The sequence below is a fragment of the Protopterus annectens genome, chromosome 1.part1, assembly GCF_019279795.1.
Source record: "Protopterus annectens isolate FY-2018-M chromosome 1.part1, PAN1.0, whole genome shotgun sequence".
Lineage (NCBI taxonomy): Eukaryota > Metazoa > Chordata > Ceratodontiformes > Protopteridae > Protopterus > Protopterus annectens.
Genome location: NC_056726.1, coordinates 1,339,979,890 through 1,340,004,386, shown reverse-complemented (window position 1 = coordinate 1,340,004,386; position 24,497 = coordinate 1,339,979,890). Strand labels below are relative to the sequence as shown.

At 46.1% G+C, this 24,497-nt stretch overlaps 1 protein-coding gene across 3 annotated transcripts in view; it reads left to right on the top strand.

Moving 5' to 3' along the window:
• The window catches only part of KATNAL2 (katanin catalytic subunit A1 like 2), an 829,719-nt gene that overhangs the window by 376,519 nt on the left and 428,703 nt on the right, over nucleotides 1–24,497 (top strand). For all 3 annotated transcript variants that reach the window (XM_044081877.1, XM_044081869.1, XM_044081884.1), the window contains 2 exons: nucleotides 1,580–1,678; nucleotides 1,919–1,996. In XM_044081877.1, the coding sequence (XP_043937812.1) occupies nucleotides 1,580–1,678; nucleotides 1,919–1,996 (177 nt within the window). The remainder of the gene's footprint in view (nucleotides 1–1,579; nucleotides 1,679–1,918; nucleotides 1,997–24,497) is intronic.

Genomic DNA, 24,497 nt, shown 5'->3' with positions numbered 1-24,497 from the left:
TAGGTTCAAACTGCAGAGCTGCATTCAGCTCCAGATTTCTCAGCTGGCATTGAGCATTTATTTGCTTAAAGAAAACTATTTATTACATTGTGGTTTCTTGTTTTTTTAAAACTCACTTGCATTCACAAAAAACTGTCATTAGAGTAAAGCAAAGGGCATTAATCCAGATATTTATCTATGCAAAAGTAAAACAAAATATTTCAATTCTACATATATTATAATCGGTGCACTTGTACATCCCATCCCCCACCCCAACAGCTAAGCTTACAACCTGTTGACTTGAACATTCTTTTATCAAACCTTTTGTTTTCTTTTTGTGTTGTAATGCCTACATTTCTTAAAACTAAAGGAAATAATAAAACACACACACACAGTTACTTCAGTATCAATCCATCCATCCACAACCCGTTAAAAAATGACTTTGATCCTCCAGTAAAAAATATTCTGACAGCTGAATAGATCAACAGCTTGAATTTCCCATCTGCCTCTCGACATTCCCTGATTGGTGGAATAAATTTGCATCTCTAATGCTTGGTGTGTGAATAATCATTTTCCACAAACACTCTACTGTCTCCAGCTTTTGATATGTTGCCCTTTTGCCACAGTTTTGGCAGGATCAACTCTTTTTGCTGGTACGATTGCATGTTAACTAATACATGTCTTGTTTGCTTTCTTGTGACCAGGTTTGGAGCATATATAGAATGAGGCCTTTTAATTAACAGATCCTGTTCTGGGGTACCAGTCCAGTTGCTTATTTGTGCCTTCATAAAATTAATAAATTATGTTCCTTCTAGTTTCTCTGTCACAGTAGAAAATCTCCGGTTTTCCCTGGGTTCTGTCCTCTAATTCTACCATTTTTGAAACATCTCTTCTTGAGCAGTCTCACAGTCAGTCTTTTCTTCATTTCAGTCACTGATTTTTTTGTAGTTTTATCAGCTCATCTGAGTATCTCTTTAAAGCTTCTTCCATTGTTCTAGCCTTTTGTTATTTGAGATGATGAATTCCTTCAGTGTTTCAGTTATGTTAATCTGCTCTGAACACACACAACTTAGTTTTTCCTTCAGATTACTGGAAGCCATGTCTTGTACCAAAGCTTGAGCTTTGAAATAATTTTTGCTGAACAGCCGCATGATTCTTCCCAGTTAGTGTTTTCATTTCACCTTTTCTAGCTGATTTTCTTTCAGGCTGTCTTAGTTTCTTCTTTGCTGGCATCCAGGCAGTGTTCTTACAGCTAGTAAATGAATTTACTAAAAGTGACAGAGTTCCCGGCACTTGTCTTTCAGTTTCTTTTCTCATACTGGGTGAGCTGAATTTAAGCTGTTGATCAATGTGCAGACATGTTGGAAAAAACAGGTTACTTATTTTTTACTTACTCGAGGCTTTGTGTAATGTTATATATGGGATTATAAAAGAATGGCAAACTGAGTTGTTTAATATGAGCTGCTGTGGATAGTTTTGATAGACTGGTTATTCTAATCTGTCAGAATGGTGTGTGTGTGTATATGTGTGTTCACGTTGTATGAAAGTACTTGTGTGCTTTTCATTTTATTAACTTGTGTTTATAAATGTTATTCTTCAGGGTCAAATAATTGATTTCCGTGGATTGATTCAGGACGCCATTAAAGGTGCATCAAATGAAATAGCTTTAAACAGCCTTAATTATAATCTGGATCCCTCGGTAAGCATCTTACTTGTTTTAGCTTTTTGAAGAAAAAGTCTCTATTTAATCTTCCAAATAATACACTAATTAATAGTGAATAAATAATTTGCAGACTTACTTAGCTATTTATGAAATAAGAAAAGCTGTCTAATTTAAGGGCAAGCAGATTTTCTCAGTATCACTATAATGCACAAACTGTTTCAGCTATCCAAAAGTTATTTGTGTTAATAAGAATTTTCTCTCTCTCTCTCCCTCTAGGAGCGTTTATTAAAACCTGTAAGTACCTTTGTAGGAGTTAATAGTGAAATGAGAGAGCTGGCAGCTGTCATAAGCAGAGTAAGTTATTATTTATGAAGATAATAAGAAACAATTCTAAAGAAAGTTTATTGCTGTTTTGTTCATTAGCATGTTTTCATCAATGTACAGCAAGCAGAACATAATTACATGGTAATCAAATGAGTTTCCTTATATAATTAGTGTATGTGATTTCAGAATGAAGTACTCTGCAGTTTAGCAGTTGATAATACTCATTTCCTTAACTATGTAAGGGACGTAATGGTTGATTCGATCACATTGTTCATTTTGGAGTGTTTGCAGCATGATCTGCATGAATTTATTTCATGTGAATGTACCTGATTAAATGTTTCATATTCCACACATAGCAAGTATACATTTCAATTAAAGGCTTTCCTTGGCAAGCAAACATGACAAACATGACCATGGATAATCATGTATAATGCCTAGTGGAGTTTGCAGGAATATGATTTAGATAGAATGGCCTATCCAGAATTTTTTTTTTTTTTACAATATCTTCAAAGTTTTTCTTCAGGTTTTAAGCTATTAAGTATGTTGTAAAATCAGATGCCCTTCCATATCACTGTTGCAGTATTCTTTACACTAGGGATCCCCTGCTAAGGTAGCCTGATATCAGGCCAGTATACCAAAGTCTTTAGGTTATAATGGGTATGCCATGTACCACACACATGCTCTTTGTGCATGGCGTAGAACATAAAGGTGACATCTGGACATACCATCCTCAGAACTTCTTCGCCACCAGTTTGAACACCATTTTCAATCATCGGCTGAATGCTTGTTCATCTGCTGGTTACCAAACCAATTTCAGATAACTGCCCCTTTGGGTTTTTTAATTTCCTTATCTTTGTTTTGCCTTATTCTGGATATTGGTTTCATGTCATCCAGAAAGGGGTAATGGCAGTAGAGGAGACAGCATCCCCATAAAGATAGTCATGAGCAGTGTTTGTTCTGTTTAGGTGCTTCCCATGACCATGCGTGTTGTGAGATATGTCAAGAATTACTCTCTAAGATATTGCTTTCTTTCCTTTCAATTTACTTAGAGAACCAATGACTTAAACTGTTGGCTAAAGTCACTATGGAGGGATCTTTCTGGCTCGAGGACAGTCATCTGTGAAGAAAAAGACCAAGAAAGCTTGGTTGGATTCTTTGACTCTACTGTCTTCACCAGATGTCTGTTCTGAGGCTGGTAAAAGCCAGGAGGATTGTCCAGCTTCCTTCTCAGATTCCTCTGCTGTGACCACTTTGGAGGCCGGCATAGATCCGACTCCACAGATGTACTTGGAGGCTTGCAGATGTTTTTTCGGATATACAAGGGGAACTGCGGCTGATAATTACCAAAGGGCCTAGGCCTAGGGGTGTTCCTCAGATATTAGTGAGGGAAGAGGATGTTCTTCGTGTTTCACTGTTGCAGTCATCACATTTTGGTTATCTGCCTGCAGGTAGCCCTCAGCTGGCCTGAATACCAGAGTCTTCAGATTTCTGCATCGGATACTGTCTCTTCTTCCATGATGTCAGGTCGTCAGGGGTATAAAACATGTAGCTGATGCCATTATATCAGTTTTTCTTGCCGTGTGGTGCCTGAAGCAGAAGCAGTTCACAAATGCTGGTCGGCCGACTCCTGAAATTTTCGTTTTCAAGTTTCAGACCCAAAGTCTTCAAAAAAACCTAAGCACCCCATTGGGAATCCTTTTTATTGCTCTAACCGATGTCAGTAAAAGTTAATTGTCTTACCTGTGGAAAGCAAATACCTCATAGAGATTTTCATTCCTACTGCATCCCTTGTTTAGGCCCAGACCACGACATCCCTCGTTGTCGGTTTTGTGCCTTGTTCAATGCCCGAACTATTTGTCGTTGGGCTATGTTTGCAGCTAATTATTTTCGTACTCATTCTGTGTACTCTGAAATGGCTTCATCAAGCCATCCGACTACCGATATTCCGAAATAAATGTAAGGATAAAGAAAGAGACAGACCCCATAGGTCCAAAACTGCCGACGATGCTTCCGTTAAGCTAGTCACCAGTCTGCCGGTACTCAGGTGCTTTTGCAGCCCCTGATACACGCTATTTCTGATTCGCAGGCCTCTACTGAGACCCATTTGGAGTCCGGTATGCGGCAAGATGCTTCTTCGACTATGGAACCTGCGGATGTCTCTACCTTGGATAGGTCCAGAGCTGCTGTGCAGGCACCGGCTTCTGAGGATGTATTCAGGCCTACAGACATTCATATTAAACAGACGCCATCATTTTCATCCAGGCCAAAAACTTGCACCGCGCCTAGAAAACCGACGACCAAAATACAGACTCAGACCCATATGCCTAAAAAACAAATGCTTAGAATGGCTGAAGGCCTTATTACCTTAATTAGGGGAAGCCAGCCTTCCCCATCTAAGAGACCTAGAACTGATTTTCTTTCTGATTCTTCATAGGTTCATAGGTAAGTACTAGGTTATCTGCCCATGGGCATTCATAAGCCTAGCCACAGAGTGATGGCTTTCGCTCCCCATTAGATTAGTAACCTGGGCCTCTGTCAACAGGGCTCCTGAAGTAATCCCAGGGTAGAACTTATGATTACCCATCCACCCATCAAGATTTCTCTTGAAGAGGGTCAGAGAGGAGCTTTGTCAAATATGGATTGGGATTCTATTCCAGAGTGAGGGGAGTCGCTGAGACAGGAATCTATCCCTCCAGCATGTCCTGTTTATTGTTGTACATAGGTTCAAGTTGCTAGAACGAGTGGTTCTGAGGGATCTCGTTTTTTTGAGGTGAAGCATGTCCATTAGTTCAGGGTTTGACATGGCCCTATAAGTCAGGCATAGGTCACCTCTGAGCAGACGTTAAACGACTGAAGAGGTGGAGCTTTTTTAGTCATGCTTCATAAGGTAATTGTTTAAGGCCCTTAATCCTCTTAGTGAGGTACTTCTGTGGTCTTTCTAGTTGTTGCAGGTGTCTAGTGAGGTACATCCCAAATGGGGCATTTTACTCTATTATGGGTCTAATGAGTGAGGAGTAAAGGGGCACAATCACCTCCGTGGATCTGGATGAGAAACCCTTTGTGATCAGATGTGCCACATAGAAGGATTTCCTGACCGTTTTGGCTATGTGGTTATCAAAGGAGAGCATGCTATCTACTTGGGTACCCAGGTCCCTAATTACTTCTTCTGTACTTAGTGGATTCCCATCTATGTGGTAGATTGTAGGTACTTTGTTTTTCCCAAATGGGATTACTGTGCATTTTGTGGCATTTAGCTTGAGGCCGTGACTTTGACACCAGGTGTTTGTCTCTGTGAGACCCTTTTGCAGGATGTCTGTGTCAGCTGGAGAGTCAATTATTGCACCCAATTTACAGTCATCTGCGAACTTGTTTAACCACAGGACTGAGCCCTGTGGGACTCTGCTTGTGACTGATTTAGAGTCAGACATGGCGCCTGCCACTCTTACCGTATGGGTTCTGTCTGAGAGCCAATTGGCAACCCATCTCGTGACATGGGGGTTGATATTTAAGCTGGTGATTTTGTCTATGATTCCTGAGTGTGGGATGGTGTTGAACGCCTTAGCGAGGTCCAGATATGCTGTGTGGACCACCTTCCCTTCATCTATGGCCTTGGTGACTGTTTTGAAGAAGTCAGCCAAGTTCAGGAGGCAAGATCTGCCTTTAACAAAGCCGAACTGGGTGGGGTCCAGTGTCTGGAGGTTCCCAATGTCCCTGTTAATGAGCTCTATGATAATGCATTCCATGGCTTTGCAGACCAAGCTAGTCAAGCTTATAGGGCGATAGTTCCCAGGGTCAGTTGTGGCACCACCTTTGTGGAGTGGTACGACTGTTGCTGTACGCCATTCTTTGGGTACATAGCCTGTAGAGAGGCTGAGTTTGAATAGTGATTTGAGATGGAGGGTTAGTTCATTTTGAAGCTCGTGTAAGACACAACCTGGGATAGCATCTGGTCCCATTGATGCTGTGTTTTTGGCCTTTGCAAGGGCTGTCTTTACTTGTGTGTCTGAGATATCTGGAGCACCATATTCTTCTGGGATGGGTGCTAGCCCCTTTGCTGGAGAGGGGGGGTGAAGTTTGCACTGAACTTGTCAGCCAGATTGTTGGCAATGTCGGTTGGTTCAGTGTATTTATGGCCATTATGCACTAGCTCGGAGCATATCTGAGAGTTTACCCCTAGACTCTTGACATAGTTAAAGAAGGCCTTGTGGTTATCCTTAGAGTCATTGGCTATTTTTCTTTCGAAGTTGGCCTTGGATGATTTAATGAGGGAGCACAGTTTTTTACTGATGTTAATCAGAGATGCCTTCTTAATTTGGGATTTTGTTCTATCTTGCAGGAGTTTCCTCCTTCTGTTGTAAAGTTTATTTATGGCCGGGGTCCACCAGACTGGCTTCCTCTTTTGTGAGGAGTTGGTCTTGGTGATACTTGGGATGGCTTGGTCCATGCATTCATGAAGAAGGATTCTGCTGATGGGTCATCATTTTCCATTTGATTGAGAGCTTTGAAACTTCCCACCTTGGTCTTGAGGAGTGTGAAGTTGGCTTTAGAGAAGTTTTTTATCTTGATTTCCTTGACTGGGGGGGGGGGTCGGGATGTGAATGTCCAGTGTGATTAGTTTGTGATTTGATCTTACCAGTGACGTGTTTACCTCAGGTGTGGAACATAGGATGTTAAGTTGTCTATCTCGCCTTCATTCTTGCTGGTTTGGTTCGGAGCTGATCCTCGGCTCCGACTCGGCCATCTTCAAAAGCTCAAGAGCTGCTTACTGGCTCGAGGCCCCCCTATATCCCATGATGCCTGGCACTAGATACCCAGATCTCGTTTGCCGCTTCTGCTGCGAGGTTGTTCTACTGGCTCAGGTCATATAAAACTTTATTATTATTGTATTTTTCTTGTCAAAATTGTTAGTTTTTAGTGATAGAATTAGTCATTAAATTAGACTGTTGTATTGTAGTTAGTTTTCTCTAGATCCCGATTACTTCTCCCCAAGAAACTCGTTTAATTTAGAGAGTTTCCCCTCCCCCCTTCTCTCCCTTTCCTTACCTCAGAAAGGTTTTCCATTTTAGTTAGAGGATAACCTTTTCTTTCTATCTTCCTTTAAAAAAAATATATATATAATTCCCGTAGTATCACTGTTAGTGTTTAGTGATAGTTATCTGTAGTGTTTGTAGTACTGCTTGTAGTTTATTTGGTTGTGGTAACTGTAGTCTGCAACTTTTAGTGGTTAGTACTTAACCTTCTGTATGTGTTTCTTGTCCTTGGTTTTCTTCCAGGATGTCCAAGGATCCTAAACCGTCCGGATTCAAGAAGTGTGACTCATGCTGTCAGAAGATGTCTCTTGTGTTTATTGTCTGAGCGCCGTGCACCTGCAGGACTCTTGCTCGATTTGCCATGCTTTCAGTCCAAGAGTACTACAGGAGCACAAAAACAAATTAATTCTGAGGGGTTTGCTTAAACCCCAAGATTCACCGGCAATGGCTCAGCCCATGAAATCTTCTAGGCCACCTAAATCTTCGGCTCCCAGTTCGGAGCCTTCGTTGGGTAAAGCCATACAATCCATCTTGGCTCTGGCTGGAACTGATATTCCTCCCTCCCAGTCGGCTCCGACACGTTCTTTGGAGCCGTCTGAGAGTTGTAAAAGATCCAGGTCTCCTTCTCTGGAGTCGATACGTTTGGCTCCAAAGTCACCTCTGCTCCAATCGGAGTGTAGTCATCGCTCATCCCACTCTTCTTGGTCCTCTAGACTTTCGCACCATGACTTGGAAAGAGTGGTCAGTAGGCTGTTAAAATCACAGGCCCTAGCCAAAATGTTGTCCAGCCCCCCTCATCAGGTGTCTGCTCCATCCACAGCTGTAGATATTCATCCTCCGACTCATCCTATGAGCTCGGAGCCGGAGTTCTTTGGGGTCTGAGTCGTGGAACTGTCGGCTCCGATCCCCTCTCCTTTGGTTCCGTCATCGGCTCCAATTTCTTCCATGGTACCTTCCCTGGAGGGATCTGGGTGCTGAGACTCCCTCATCGGCTCTGAGCGGGTGAGTGGCATCGGACCCTTGTCCGACCCTGCTCTCCCCCTCGGGGCTTCAGCTCAGGTGAACTCGGCTCCCACATCCGCCTCGGAGCCATCCCCCTCGGTGTGGGAGGGGTTCTGGTTTCTTCGGAATGGGAGCCCTCTCTGCTTCCGGGCAGGGACGCCTTTGAGGTGATGAGGAGTCTACTGGCCCCGAGTCAGTCCCACAATCGACCCCATCGGCTCCTCCCCCTAGGGTGTCTGTGTCAGCCTCAGCCCCTCTTCCAGACCCCAAGTGTGGGGATTCAGTGCTCCAGGGCAACCCACTTGGGTGTATTCTCCTCTTCCGAGGCCTCCCCTGATCATTTAGAGGAGCCACCACGCAAGAGGAAATGCAAGAGGAAGCATGTTGACTCCCCCGAGTCTGTCACATTGGATACCAACTTAGAGGAGTCAGAAGGGTCCCGAAGATCCCCCTCTGAAGATGTCTCCTTCTCAGACATCCTTGAGATGCTTAGGCAGAGGGGGAACTGGACTGCCCTAAGCCCTTCCGAGGATGAGTCGGTATTCCTGGACGCATTTGGATCCCGACCTTCCACTTCCTGGGTGTCTCCGCCTTTCGACCCACTGATGTCTGTGGTGGCTCGGAAGGCGTGGACAGCTCCAGACACAGTGGAATCGACCCCTAGAAGACCTGCCAAATTCATTACTGCACCACAGGACAAACAGTTCTTGACCAAAGGTGTCCCCGTTGATGCCATGGTGGTAGTGGCGGCCACAAAGAAGGAGTTGGCTGAAACTTCTTCATCTGTCCATCCCCCTAACAAGGAGTCCAGGACGATGGACAGATATGGGAAGTGGATGTTCTCTTCAGTGACCTTTTCCATGTGGTCCCTGAATTACCTGTGCCACTTTACCCATCTTCAGAGGGATCTCCTGAAAGAGCTTGGAGATACCCTCCAAAATCCATCAGCTGAGGGGGCCCAGGTTAAGGCAGCCTCCCAGCTGGCGACTCTTAATTCAGTGGTAAACTCCTCCATGAGGCTCATTTTGTATGCAGCCGATGGAGCGAGTAGAGCCGCAGGCACAGGCGTGGCCCTAAGGAGGCACGCTTGGATGCAGCTATGTAACTTTGCGGAACCTTTCAGAGTGTCTTTCACCAACACCCCTTTTGATGGTTCCTCTCTCTTTGGATCACAGGTGAAGGATACCCTTACCAGGTGTGAGCAGGAAGGCAAGACTCTCTCTGCTGTAGGAGTCCGTTTTTCCACTCCTTCCAGACCATATCCTAAGGGTCAGAAGAGTGGAAAGATGTGGTTCCAGAAATCCCAGGGAGCCTTGCTGGACACACGTGGTGAGTTCCCATCCAGGGGCAGAGGAGGGAACAATAACAGATGCCGCCCTCGTGGCAGAGGGGGTCCGCAAAATCAGGGCAGCAGAGAATCTTTCTCTGAGAAGCCCTTCCAGCATCCCTGAAGGTTTCCTGGCTGCCCACCTCCGGAGAAGATTATTGCTGTACCCAAGAGCCTGGCAAGACATAACACAAGACAAATGGGTACAGTCCGTCATATCCGGAGGCTACAGAATTCCCTTCGTTTGCGCCCCCTTAAGATCAAATAAGTCCCTTCCAGACGTTCCACCCAATCTAAGAGGCCAAGCAGTTCAAGAAGTCTCAAAACTGCTAAGAAAAAGGGCCATCCAGCAAGTCCCAGCAGACCAACAAGGATCCGGAATTTACTCAAGGTTCTTTTTGGTACCAAAAAAGACAGGGGACTAGAGACCCATTCTGGATCTCAGCAGACTGAACAGGTCTGTACAAAGAACAAAGTTCCGGATGGTCACGCTTCAGTCCATTTTGCCCTTCCTGGGTCAGGACAGTTGGATGTGCTCTATAGATCTTCAGGATGCGTACTACCACATCAAAATGGACAGATGCTCCAGAAGATTCCTTCGCTTCCGGCTGGGAGCCAGCCATTATCAGTTCAGAGCTCTGTCCTTTGGTCTCACGACAGCCCCCCAGGGTGTTTAGTAAATGTATGGCAGTAGTTACCGCTCACCTGAGACGGCAAGGATTCCAGGTGTTTCCATATCTCGACGACTGGCTCCTCACTGCTACCACCAGACATCACCTTCTGCGAGCTAGAGACTGCACTATTGACACTTGCTCCAGCCTAGGTATCACAATAAATTTCGAAAAGTCTGCATTGTCACCCTGTCAATCTATCACCTTTATAGGCACAAATTTAAATACCAAAGACATGTTAGCAAGCCTCCCACTGGACAGGGTGTTAGTGATTCGTCAGCATGTGAAGATTTTATTAGCATGCAAAAGAATTCAAGCCAGGTTTGTCCTTCAAACTCTGGGTCTCATGGCAGCAGCGATCATACTTGTTCCTCTAGCTCGTTTTCACATGAGGATTCTCCAGTGGCTTCTTTTCACCCAATGGTCCTTCCAGCAGCTTCCCATGTCTTACATGATTATGATCACACAAGCATGCAAAAAGCACCTTGCGTGGTGGATGGTCTCCACATCAGTGCTCCGCGGCAGACCATTTGTTCTCCCCCTTCCAGTTGCTACGGTGACCACGGACGCCTCCCTGATCAGGTGGGGGGGTATTATCAGGGCAGAACAGTCCAAGGCCCCTGGCAACCTCACCAGTACCATCTGCACATAAATGTCTTGGAGATGAGGGCCGTGTGTTGCAGGCTCTTCAGGACTCTCTTCCTACCGGGACCATTGCAATTCAAACGGACAATAAGTCTGTAGTGTGGTACATCAACAAGCAGGGCGGAACCAGGTCCTACCCCCTATGTTGAGAAGCAGTCAGACTCTGGCAGTGGGCGATCTCTTCCCAACGGTTTCTGATTGCAATGCACATCCCTGGTCCAACGTCCTAGCAGACAGACTGAGCAGAGCAATTCTCATGCCTCACGAGTGGTCTCTGAACCAGGTAGTTGCGGACCAAATCTTCCACAAATGGGGCCAACCTTGCTGCAACGTTTTTGCAACTCCCTTCAACAGCAAGTGCAGCAATTTCTTCTCTCTCCTTCCACTTCCTGGGCACTCCCCCAGAGACGCTGTAGTCCACGATTGGCCTCAGGGACTTCTTTATGCATTCCCTCCTTTTCCCCTAATCCCGAAGCTAATTCAGAAAGCTACCGTATTGGGTTGCAAAATGGTCCTCATTGCTCCTTACTGGCCTTGACAAATATGGATGTAATGTGATCCTATCTCGCCTACATTCTCTACAGATGGGTTCGGAGCCGATCCTCGGCTCCGACTCGGCACGCTATACAATAGAACGAAGTCTCTTATTGGCTGAGTTACCTCATATCCCAGGATGCACCACTACTGCTTCCCCAGATCTCGTTTGCCGCTTCTACAGCATAGACGTGGTCTCGGACTTGGCTGAGCTAAGTACCTCTTGTGACAAAATTTTTCTGTCAAAATTTCTTCTAAAACTGACCCAAAAGCTGTTTTAACAGCTACTTGTGTGTGATTGTGTATTAGGCGATTTTTGTGATAAATTTGTATTTTTTGGGCAAGTGTTTTTTGCTGAGACAGAGGGGCCTTGCCCTATCCCACACTCTTTCTATTAGAGTTGTAGTTGTATAGTTTGTGGTGTATTTTTCAAGTTACTGTGTCTTTACGATGTCGAAGGAACATAGACCATCGGGTTTCAAAAAATGTTCTAAGTGCAACTATAAAATGTCCATTACGGACGATCATTCCTTGTGCGTTTATTGTTTGGGCCAGAAGCACCTTCAGGAATCCTGTAGCGTTTGCCACGCCTTTTCCTCTCGCGTGCTCCAAGAGAGGAAAAATAAATTGATTTTGAAAGGGCTTATTACCCCTTCCTTCAAGGAAGCCCTATATTCTTCTTCTTCCCCTTCGAGGAAGAAAAAAATCTTCGGCTCCGACCAGCCCGTCGGAGCCGGCAGATAAAAAGTCAAGGCAGGCTTCTCCGTCGGCTCCACGGACTTCGGAGCCGAGGGCGGAACGGTCTGCCTCGATGTCTCCAGCCTCGACTCCTCTGGTTTCGGAGTCGAGAGCTCGGGCGTCGAGAGGCGAGTCATCTCCATCGGCTCCACTGCCTTCGGAGCCGATGAAGGTTGCCCGCTCAGACTCTTCCCCTTCGGTGCCGAAGTCCCTATCGGCTCCGAGGGAAATTGCAGTGGTAGTGGAATCTCCCTCGGCGCCGATACTTCTCGAAACCATTCGGAGCTGGTCCCCCAGTCTTTCTGAGCCGGCGGAGAAGTCGACCCGGACCCGGTCGGTCTCTTCTCGGTCGTCGAGGATGTCTGATTCGGATGTAGACAGGGTGCTTCAAAGGCGTTTTCAGTCTCCGGTCTTTCAAAAGTTGGTCTCGGCTCCAGCCCAGTTGGCTCCGGAGCCGATTTCCCACACTGCTATTTCGGTTCCTCCTCCAACAGCTTTGGCGCCATTGGAGTCGGTGTTGGTGGAGCCGGTGGAGGTTGTCGGGTCGATTCCGACCCTAACTCCAACCCGCCCTTGGTCGGGTTCGCACGGACCTCCTCTGTCGGCCCCGGGGGGGACGCTTTGGGACCGATCCTTTCGATTCCGTGCCTCCCTCTCGGTGCGTCGGCGGCGGGAGTTCCGGCGGCTGTTGTGGCTTTGGGTGTTGAACCATCCCAGGACTCTGGGGGTCCCGCCTTCAAGGCCATGAGAAGTGCCTTGGCCAAATCCTCTCTGGCCACCTCTACCGTCTTACCACTGCCTTCCCTTGGCACGGAGACTGGCTCCTTTGCAATCCCCCTGTCTCACGACAGTGGAGCCCGTGGGCCTGAGGTTACCCCCATCGGGGGTTCCCTTCTTCCTGGAGGTCCCTCCGAGACGTCTTCGGTAGAACCTCCGAGGAAGAAACAGTGCAAGAGGAAGCACGTCGACTCCCCTGATGAGTCCCTCACCTCGGATACCAATCTCAATGATGCGGAGGGGTCCCCCAAGTCGTCCTCGGATGATGTCTCCTTTGCGGACATCTTGGAGATCCTTAAGCAACGAGGCAACTGGCAGTCCAAACCCCTTTCTGCTGAGGAGTCTGTGTTCCTCAAGGCCTTCGGGGCTCAGCCCTCCGCCTCCTGGGTGTCTCCGCCCTTCGATGAGCTTCTGGATTTGATCTCTCGAAGGGCATGGGAACACCCGGACTCTGTTGAACCAGTGCCAGCTCGCCCCAATAAATTCCTTTCGGCACCCCCTGATAAGGACTTTCTTTCCAAAGGTGTGGCTGTAGATGCCTTGGTGGTGGCATCTGCCACCCAGCAAGATGTGGCAGAGGCTTCAACGTCTGTCCATCCTCCTAATAAGGAGTCTAGGAGCATGGATCGGTACGGGAAGTGCACCCTTACTTCAGCAACCTTTACATTAAGGTCTCTGAACTACTTGACGCATTTCACGAGACTGCAGAGGGATCTGGTCAAGGAGCTTTCGGATACCCTCTCCGGTAACTTACCTGAGCAGTTAGCCCAGACGGTTAACTCCCAGCTGGCTACCCTGTCTTCGTTATCCAACTCGTCCATGAGGCTCATTTCGTATGCAGCCGAAGGAGCGAGCAGAGCGGCGGGAACAGGTGTTGCTCTACGGAGACAAGCCTGGCTATGCCTGTGTCACTTTGCGGAGGCCTTTAAGTCTTCCTTTGCCGACGCCCCCTTCGATGGGTCCTCTCTGTTTGGACCCAAGGTAAAGGACACTTTGACTCGCTGCGAACAGGAGGGTAAGACTTTAACTGCCGTAAGGGCCCGGTTTTCCACGCCCTTCAGACCTTATCCCAAGGCTCGAAGAGGAGGGAAAATGTGGTTCCGTAAGTCTCAAAAGCCTTACTCGTCGGAGCAGAGCGATTCCCCTTCCAGAGGCAGAGGAAGGGGAAATTTTTCAGGGAGACGCCGTCCCAGAGGCGGCGGAGGCCCCCGCAACACTGGAGACCACGAGTCCTTTCGTGGCTCCTCCTCCTTCCAACATCCCTGAAGGCGTGCCCGACTGTGCGGCTGCTACGTGGTCTTCTCTACACACCTTTATTTCTCACTACAAATTGGATGTGGCATCTAGGGGTTGAGCTTCCTTCGGTTCCACGGTTCTCCGGACCGTTTTCCAGTGAGCCACCCAGGAATTAGGTGCTAGGGACGCTGTCCCATCTGTAGACAATGTAGGCGAGATAGGATCACATTACATCTTTTAGTTATGTACTTACCATAACTTTAGATGTATGGGATCCATCTTGCCTACATTCCTAATAACCCACCCTCCTCCCCCTGCCTTGGAGGCCAGAAGAGACCGGACGGTCCGAATTCAACTGTTTCCTCTCTTGGAACACCTGGCAGTGTTATAACAACAGTCTATGTGTGTGTGCATGTGTGCGGACAAACAAGATCTGGGGAAGCAGTAGTGGTGCATCCTGGGATATGAGGTAACTCAGCCAGTAAGAGACTTCGTTCTATTGTATAGCGTGCCGAGTCGGAGCCAAGGATCAGCTCCGAACCCATCTGTAGAGAATGTAGGCGAGATGGATCCCATACATCTAAAGTTATGGTAAGTACATAACTAAAAGTTCCCGTTCCTGCATCGCTATCTTCTCAAGCAACCTTGGACTCTGGACCTAGTTCCAGACCTCCTGATTCATCAGTCGGGCGGGCTGCACCAATCCATATGCTCTCTCCAGCTCACGGCTTGGTTGCTCCACTTCCAACTTTAGCCAGGCTTCCAGATATCTCCCCCTCTGTGCGCAAAATCATTTTGTCATCACACAAGTCTACGACTAGAAAAACTTACGCTAGTAAGTGGAAATGTTTTTCTTCCTGGGCAGAGGCTAAAAGTATAGACCCCTTTTCAGCCCCTGTACACTACATTTTGGAATTTCTTGCTGAACTCTTCCATGATGGGTTCGCTTCCACTACAATTAGAGTTCAATTAGCTGCAATTTCAAATTTTCACATTGGCCTGTCGGAAAACAATATCATGTCTCATAAGCTGTGTAAAGCCTTTCTCAAAGGAACCACTCTGCTCAGGCCCCCAGTGAGGGATCCTCCACCACCATGGGATCTAAATTTGATTTTAGCTTCTCTAATTTTGCCCCCTTTCGAACCTGCAGCTTCTTGTTCATTGAAGTTCTTATCTTGGAAAACCCTTTTTCTGGTAGCTATTACTTCAGCCAGAAGAGTTTCAGAACTACAGGCTGTTTATATTCATCCCCCATACCTCGTGTTCCACAATGACAGGGTTGCTCTTAGGACTAATCCGTCCTTCCTTCCTAAGGTCTCTTCAGAGGGTAACTTGAATCAGTCCATAGACCTTCCTGTGTTTTTCCCTAACCACTCCAACAGGGCAGAATATAAGTTGCATCAGTTAGATGTTCACAGGCAGCTACGCTTTTATTTGCATAGAACCAAGGACATTAGAAAATCAATTCAACTTTTCCTGTCTTATGCAGTAGGTAAACAAGGTCTTCTGGTCTCCAAAGTAACCTTATCCAGGTGGTTGACTTCTATCATCACATTCATATATCAACTGAGGAATAAAGAATTTCCAGTTAAACCAAAAGGTCACTCCACCAGAGCTTTAGCTACTTCGGTGGCCTTTCAGGCTAGGTTGCTCACGGAATCTATTTGCGCTGCGGCTACATGGGCCAACCCACATACTTTCATTTTGCATTACAAGTTGGATTTGGTTTCCAGGAGCAGAGCTGATTTTGGTTCCACTGTTCTGAAGAGTCTTTTCCGATGAGCCACCCAGGATTTTAGGTGCTAAGGACGCTGTCCCAACCACCAAGAATGAAGGCGAGATAGACAACTTAACATAAAGAAGTTATGTACCTACCATAACGTTCCATGTTAGTTGTCTTCTTCTCGTCTTCTTTCTTGCGTCCCACCCTCCATACCCCTATCCTAGTGGACCGAGAAGAGTTCTTCTTGATTTTTCACTGGCTGAGTCTTCTCTGCTATTCCTTTCTGACTAGTAGTCTCTCCAGTAGGATTTATGCATTCTAGGATAGGATTCCTTTATTATTATGTCTGCAGTTAGACTTTCCAAACGAGATCTGGGCATCTAGCGCCAGGCATCATGGGATATAGGGGGGCCTCGAGCCAGTAAGCAGCTCTCAAGCTTTTGAAGATGGCCGAGTTGGAGCTGAGGATCGGCACCGAACCCAACCAGAAAGAAAGAAGACGAGAAGAAGACAACTAACATGGAACATTATGGTAGTTACATAACTTCTTTTTCCCCATGTTGGTGATGACCAGGTCCAGTATGTTGCCACCTCTTGTAGGAGTGGTGACCGGCTGTTCAAGGGCGTTTGAGTTTATAAACACAAGGAAGCATTGGGCTAGGGCGTTTGAGCTTGAGTAGTTTTCCCAGTCAATGTTTGGATAGTTGAAGTCACCCAGTAGCATGGTGTTGGGTAGAATCTTCCTACTTTCTAATGTTCTCAGGAATGCTGCGTGAGGGTCCTGAGACAAGGTGGGAGATCTGTAGCAAGCTATAAATTGAACAGTCAATTTACCTGCTGTCAATTGCACTTGGATGGTCTCAGATTCCGTGTGCTGTGCTACTAACCTGGAGGTGTGGGTGTTCTTGATGAATATGGACACACCCCCTCCTTTTGTGTTCCGGTTCTGGTTTTGAGACCTAAAGGTATGATAGGAGTTATAGCCTGGTAGTGCTGGGGTGCTCTCTGGAGCCTTGAACCAGGTTTCTGTCACTGCACATACGTCGATTTCTTCCATACTAAGGAGAGCCTTGATTGCGTGCATTTTGAGGTTTAGACTTCTGGCGTTGAGCAGCATTACCCTCAGTTTTTGTTTATTATTGTTGTTTATGGAGGCGGGTTTGTCTTTTGAGCCTTGCCTAAAAAAGGCAATATTGGGGTGGCAAGAGTCTTCGCCAGTATTCAAAAGCCCAGACGTGACAGGTGCAAGCCGTCTCTGGTGAAGCAACGTGGCTTGTCAAGCTTGTCGTCCCAAGCTGACAAGTACTGAATCCCCTTTGAATGACACCAGTAGTTTAACCAGTTGTTGAAACTGATCATTTTTTCTTCGAATGTTGGCATCATTTTGGGTGAGGGCAGGATGCTACTCAGAGTAATAGTCATACCAGCCTGGGCTACATGGTCAGAGAGCTCCTCCATGTCTCTTTTCATGTAGTCCAGGGAGGTACATCTCAGGTCATTTACGCCAACATGTACAATGACAGATTCAAATTTGTACTTGTTGTGGAGTGACCTGAGTGCATGTGTTATGTGGCAGATTCTGGTACCCGACAGGCAGCTTACGGTAACCTTCTCCTTGTTTAATCTAGTGAGTGGGACGTCTGTGTGCCTGATGATAGAATCACCGATTATTAGTGTGCTAGGTGTGTTATTTAGCCTTAGGGGCTATTTTTGCTTGTCACACTGATGTGACGTATGTGTTACCTGGTTTCTGTTGTGGGGTGGGGGTTGCTTGAGTGTATGCTTAGGAGGTCTCTCTTGTTTAGGCAGGTTCTTATTTAGAGCCTCCGAGTATGTTTTGCGTGTTTCTGAGAGTTGTTTTCTGGTGCAGCTATGACTGGTCTATGTGAGTCTGGTAATGTGGTGCTAGTGTTGCCCTTCTCCTTGTGACTTGTTGATCCAGTCGTGGGTTGAGAGAGCTTAGCCTCCAGTTTGGCTGTGTAGCTGCATCTCTCACATATGTTTGTGTTGGTTGGGAGGAGGAGGGAGTTGTCTGTGTACATGAGGTAATTGTAACATTGCCTCAGGATGCCCACATTCACCAGCTGGACCAGAGAGCACACCTGAAGCTGTCCCTTGAACATGCCTGAATAGATGGTTGGGACTGTATTGTTGATTGGATGAGTAAAGAGCCTTATACTTCCTGAGTATAGGGCTGAAGTGCAAGCTGTAAGCTAGTGCTAGTTTTAGTAAGTGCCGGTCTTAAATTGCCTTATTTCTAGTGCTGGGTTGAAGTGTTTCAAGTTTCAAGGGAAAAACTGAAGTGCAGACTTTGTGGAGCCTGGAATAGTTTAACCGCAGCTAAACAGCGCTGTGCGGTGCGCAAACCCGCTCAAAACCGCACTAAGCGGTTTTTATAGCAGGGAGATCAAAAAGGATAGAAATTAGCCCAAAATGGCCAATGAGCTACAAGTTGCTGGGCTGGGACCACTCCTACAGGGACAGATAGGCTGCTCAGAATTCCCTCTCTCACAGTGAACAAGGAAGCCACCTAATTATCCAAGTATGATATGGGCAACACAGAAACCTTTACCACAGTCCTGGATTCAACAAAGCCTGAAAACTGGACTAGACTAGTTCAGAAAGGCAGGAAAACAAGGAATTTTTTTGTGTTTTTTTTTTTTTTTTTTCAGAAACAACAGAAATGCAGAGCTTAAATTACTTTAAATACACAGAGGAGGCTAGCGCACCTGAGTGTGTTGCCTGCGACTATGTTACAGGTAACTTAAATGCAAAAATGACAAACAGCAACTTTTTTTTCAAGTGCAACAAAGAAATAAGTACAATAAGCAATGCAGATATCACTAGGGATCCACAGAAGTGCTGAAAAGCCGTGTTTTAGGCGGAATTAGCTTTTCAGGGAAGAAACAAGCAAAAACAATACTTAATCAAGTCCAAAGTCTCTCTTTTGTCTCTGGATCAGGAATCTGATATTTCTGCTCCTTCTGATTACCAGGATTTGTCCTTATCTACTTATGAGGATTCTAATGCAGAGGATTCTATTCCCTCTGCTTCCCCTCCAGAGGATTTTTCTTTCAGTGAAATCTTGCACACTCTTAGGGAGCATTTCCTCTGGAAAAGCCAGGATTACTCTGACTCCAAAAAGAGACTTAGTCAATTCTTACTACTACCTCAACACAGGCCTTTAGCTATCCCTCCTGTTCTGGACATTGTAGATGATGCTTTCTTGGAATCTAACCTTACCCCAAGACACTTTACCTCCAGCTCCCAGAAAACCTGACAGGTACTACAGAGTACCTGACTCTCACAAGTTCCTCTTCAAGAATCCTTCTGTGGATCCAGAGACCATTTCCCAAGGACCAAAAGGCATTAAGGCTACTGCTGCCAAAAATCCTACCCCTTCTGATAGAGATTCTAGACAGCCTTAGACAGATGGGGTAAGAAGGTATACACTTCTGTTACTTTGGCCATTAGGGCTTTAAATTGCCAGTTTCATATGTTAAAGTATCAGCAGCATGTTATGGGGCTACTTAAACAGAAAATGATGTTGATTCCTGACTGTACTGAACATAAAGAATTACAGGATTTAATGCATTCTGCAAAACAAGTTGGTAAACATACTTTGCAATGTGGTTTTGACGCCTTAGAAGCATCTTGCAGGGCTGCCGTCACTGGGTCTGTGATTAGAAGGCATGCTTGGCTTAAGGAACAAAACTTGCCAGATCATGTAAAAGCTAAATTACTGGATGCTCCCTTAAACCAAGACCGCCTTTTTGGCAACAAAGCAGAAGAAGTCCTCAAAAGGATGGAGAAAAAAGCTAAATCTATGCAAACTGGTAAAAATGTCCTACAAGTGCAGCCTCCCAGATTCAGTAGGCATTGGCCTTCCAAGAACTGGTCCTTTCCAGCCTCTTCTAGGCCTTCTTAGTCCAAACCCAGGAACAGCAAACCACCTAGGTTACAGTCTCAGCTACGCACAGACCTAAACTGTGGGGCCTCCCACTTCCAAAGCAGGGAGTAGTAAGCCACCCCCCTATGGAAAAATGGCACAATGACTTAACCTTAATCCTTCCAAGCCCTGATCAACTACCTGCTCCCTTAGGAGGAAAGCTCGCCCTGCATGCAAAAAACTGTGAACTCATTACCCAGGACAAATGGGTTTTGAACATAGTTTACCAAGGATACAGATTCCACTTCCACACACTACCAACCACAAATGGTTGGCCAGATCTACTCCCAAACCAATGGGTGGAGGCCCAACAGCAGGTTCTCTCTCTTCTAAATATCAGGGCTATTCAACCTGTCCCAGCAGAACAAAGGGGACAAGGTTTTTATTCAAGACTTTTCCTGGTACCCAGAAAAGACAACTCCTGGCGTCCCATCCTGGACCTCTCTATTCTCAACACCTTTCTGGTAGTTCGAAAATTCAAAATGCTAACTCTGCAACAGCTTCTTCCCATGCTAGCCATGGATGCCTAGCTGGCAACCCCAGACTTAAAGGAAGCTTACCTCCATGTCCCAATAAGGGAATCTTGCAGGAAATATCTGCGCTTCAGGGCAGGCTCCATGTACTATCAGTTCTCTGCACTTCCCTTTGGCATATCTACTGTGCCCAGGGTATTCACAAAGTGTCTAGCTCCAGCCATTGCATTTTGCAGGCAGAGAAATATTCAGATGTACCCATACTTGGATGATTGTCTTATTCAGGCAGAAAGCCAGGACTTGCTATTACAACACCTGGCATTTGTAAAGAAACTTCTAACCTCTCTGGGGTACACCATCAATGAACATAAATCTCACATAGTACCCTGCCAACAGATTATATTCCTGGGAGCTTGAGCACAACTTCCCAGATGGCATTCCTCACTCTGGAGAAACAAGTTTATTTGGTGACCAACTTCAAACTATTGGCCACAAAACCCCAGCTATCTGCAAGGAAAATACTGCAAGTCCTGGGGTTCATGGCCTCTTGCATGTTACTAATTCCATATGCAAAACTGCATATGAGGAAACTCCAATCGTATCTAAAAAGCTTATGGTGTCAACATTCGCAGGACCTGGAAACAATGATTTCTATCATTCCTTGTATGAAGACAGCATTCCTTTGGTGGGCAGAGGCCTGCTACCACAACAAGAGACTCCCTTTCACTCTACCCCCTGCCACCCAAACCATAACAACAGACACATCAGACTATGCATGGGGGGCTCACATGGCAGGGCAGTGCATTCAGGGCAGATGGAACCCAAGACAGATGCACCGGCATATCAATCAAAAAGAAATGTTAGCTGTACAGGATGCTCTGACAGCCTTCAAAGACTGTATTCTTCCAGGACAGCTATTGGTAAAGACAGACAACACCGCAGTTATGTGGTACATAAACAAGCAGGGAGGGACCCACTCGTACCTTCTCTGCAGACTAGCCACGGCTCTGTGGAACACAGCCTTGAGCTACCAAGAACACCTGCAAGCTCAATTCCTGCCAAGCAAACTAAATTCACTGGCAGACGACCTAAGCAGAAATCTCATGGACCCACACGAATGGAAACTAGAACCCAAAATATTCAACCTCTTGAGGACCAAATGAGGGACTCCAGAAGTAGAGCTGCTTGAATCCCCTCAAAACTACCAATTGCACAAATTCTGCTCATGAACACCCCACAGCCAAGCTTGGAAAGTGGATGCCCTGTCCTTCACCTGGGAAAGCTTATGCCTTTCCCCCTCTGCCTCTCCTTTTGAGGGTCCTACTAAAGATCAAACAGGAGAAGCCAAGGACAATACTGATTGCACCAGACTGGCCACGCCAGCACTGGTGTACCCCCTCTTGCACAGTATGACACTGCTACAACCATGGCACTTGCCACAGACCCCATCCCTGCTGTCCCAGCAGGCGGACCAGATTCTGCATCCTCAGCTTTAAACCCTGAACCTTGCAGCCTGGCTAATTCCTTGAGCGCTCCCTTAGCATCCCTCAGTAAGCAGGTACTGGATGTCATTATGGAGGCAAGGAGGCCTAGTACTAGAAAATCCTATGCTGAAAAGTGGAAAAGATACTGTTCGTGAAGCCTAATTCAGGGGATAGGCACAGCGGTGTCCAGCTTACCTCATATTCTACAGTACTTAACAGAAATGCTCCACAAGGGCCTATCCTTCTCGTCAATTAAAATTCATGCCTCTGCCATTTCAGCACATTATAATACTGAGTCACCCCTCTTCCCTCACCCCTTGCTAAAGCAATTCCTTAGAGGGGCAAACAATTTAAGACCCCCCAGGAAAGCTCTCACTCCAGCCTGGGACCTTAACTTTGTTTTGGAAACGTTCACTCTTCCCCTCCTTTGAACCAGCTGCTACAGCAGAGCTGAAATTCCTTTCTTGGGAAACAGCCTTCCTTCTAGCCATTACTTCAGCTAGAAGAGTGTCTGAATTACAGGCCCTCATGGTAGTGGAACCCTTCATTATCTTCCATGCGGGCAGGGTTTCCCTCAGGACTAATTCTTCCTTTATGCCCAAGGAGGTGTCTTCTGTGGCCCTAAATCAGTCCATTCATTTGCCTACCTTTTTCCCCTAATCCACAAAACAAAGGGGAACGAATACTGCACTCTCTGGATGTGCACAGACTACTTACATTCTATTTGGACAGGACTATGCCTATCAGAAAATCTGAACAACTGCTAGTTAGCTTTGCTGCAGGGGCAGAGGGCAAGGCTATTTCAAAGCAAACCATTTCCAAATGGATAGCCCATTGTATCCATTTCTGCTACAAGCACCATGGAAAACCCACCCCACAGGGGATAAGAGCACATTCCACCAGGGCTGCATCTACCTCTGCGGCATTTCTGCGAGGGGTCCCTACCAGGGACATCCTAGAAGCTGATACCTGGAGCTCTGTACATATCTTCACCAAGCATTACCACTTGCCTATCTTTTCTAAATCCAGAGCTGGATTTGCCACTGCAGTCTTGCAGGGATTAATAGCTGGCCCTAATGCTCTTTAACTTCCTCCTCCCTTCCTTAGTTTTGGGAATCTACCCAAATGTGATGACTGCAACAGTGAAACACGAAGAACATAGTACAGTTGTGTACACTTACCATAAATGTAGATGTCCGAGTGTATTCACTGTTGCAGTCCTGGTTACCCTCACTCCAGCCCCCTGACTTTTCTTGCTTCTACCTTTCCTTCTTGTTTGGCATATATTATATCATATGTATTTGCTTTTTGCTGGGAGTTTACCATACCATATAATAGCTTCCTATTGTAGGGGCACTTGACATCTGGGGCAAGAAAAACTGATGTAATGGCGTTGGCTACATGTTTTATACCCCTGACGACCTGATGTCATGGAAGAAGAGACAGCATCTGACGCAGAAATCCGAAGACTCTGGTATTCATGTTGGCTGAGGGCTACCTGCAGGCAGATAACCCAAATGTGATGATTGCAACAGTGAATACACTCAAACATCTACATTTATGGTAAATGTACACAACTGTACTTTCTGACTACCATTATAGAGTGTCGTCAGGGGTCAGAGCCTCCTAAATTGTTTAAGCCTGACATCCCACTCAAAAAGAAGCAGAAGATTAAGCACATTTCACCTGCTTCTAAGGATCCTCGGAGTGAATGGTAAAACTTCATTTAAGGTTTGTTTAATGCTCTTATGGTTCTGAAGCCTCCACAGGGGGTTTCTGTTCATACTCCTCCTTGGTCTTCTATTCCTCTTAAGGGGCTTAAGGAGCAGGATTCTTCTGATGATGATGCTGATTCTGATGAGTCACTTACTTATTCCTCTCAGATTCTGTTACACTCTAGTCCATCAGTTCTCTGAGGAGATTTCATTTGGTGATACTATTTCCAGAATGATGGACTTTTCCAATGATACTGTGCTCTGGAGTCTGATGATCAGAAGAGGCACTGTGAGATTCTGCAGATGGAGTCTCCTAGGCCTTCTGCTGTTCCTCCAGCTCTTGCTGCCCAGCTGGATGCTTTTTCCATTGCTTCTCAGGCTTCTGACCTCTAAACCACTGCTCCCAAGAAACTGATGGGTTTTATAAACTGCCTGATGACTGCAAGTTTCTTTAAAAGTGTCCCTCTGTTGACCTTTTTGTGGTGTCAGTGGCTTCTGATACGCCTTCCAAATTGTTGCCTTCACCTAAGTTGCTTCCCTTCTGATGAGGACAGCAGAACCATGGAGAGGCTAGTTAATGTATATCCTTCTGCTACGCTAGCCTTTAGAGCTTTGAACTGTCAGGCACATATGACAAGGTATGTCTTGGCTCTTCTCTCTCTCAGGCCTGTCAAGCCATTTCAGATCTTCCTGATTTTGAAAGGAAGGCCTCTGTTCTTGCCTTGTTAGGGACATCCTCCCAAGTTGCTCACCATTCCATTAAATGAAGCTATGATGCAGCTCATGTTTCATCTAGGGCTGCTGCCTTTGGATCTGTTTTGAGGAGGTATTCCTGGCTCGGAATTCAGCCTTTGTCTGATGATATCAAGACTAAACTTATGGATGGTCCTCTGGATAATAAGCATTTGTTTGGTGCTGCAGCTGCAGAGTTGTTTGTCACTGCAAGAAAAGGGTAAGGCCTTACAGGAGTTGAAGCATATTTTTTGTTTCACCTGTTCCCAAGTTTTAGAGGAATTATCTTAACAAGTCTGCCTTTGTCTGTATATAGACTCACACTTCCCCCATGGGTAGAAATGGTGGTAGGAGGGCTCCTTCTGCTAAGGCTACCCAAACTCCTTCTACACAGAAGCCTCCTTTTCCTGACAGACCAGGTGCTGTCTGACTATCCTGTTCTTCTTGGTCACATTCCTCTTTGTCTGCGTTTTTCTGTGTCCCTTGGTTGGATAA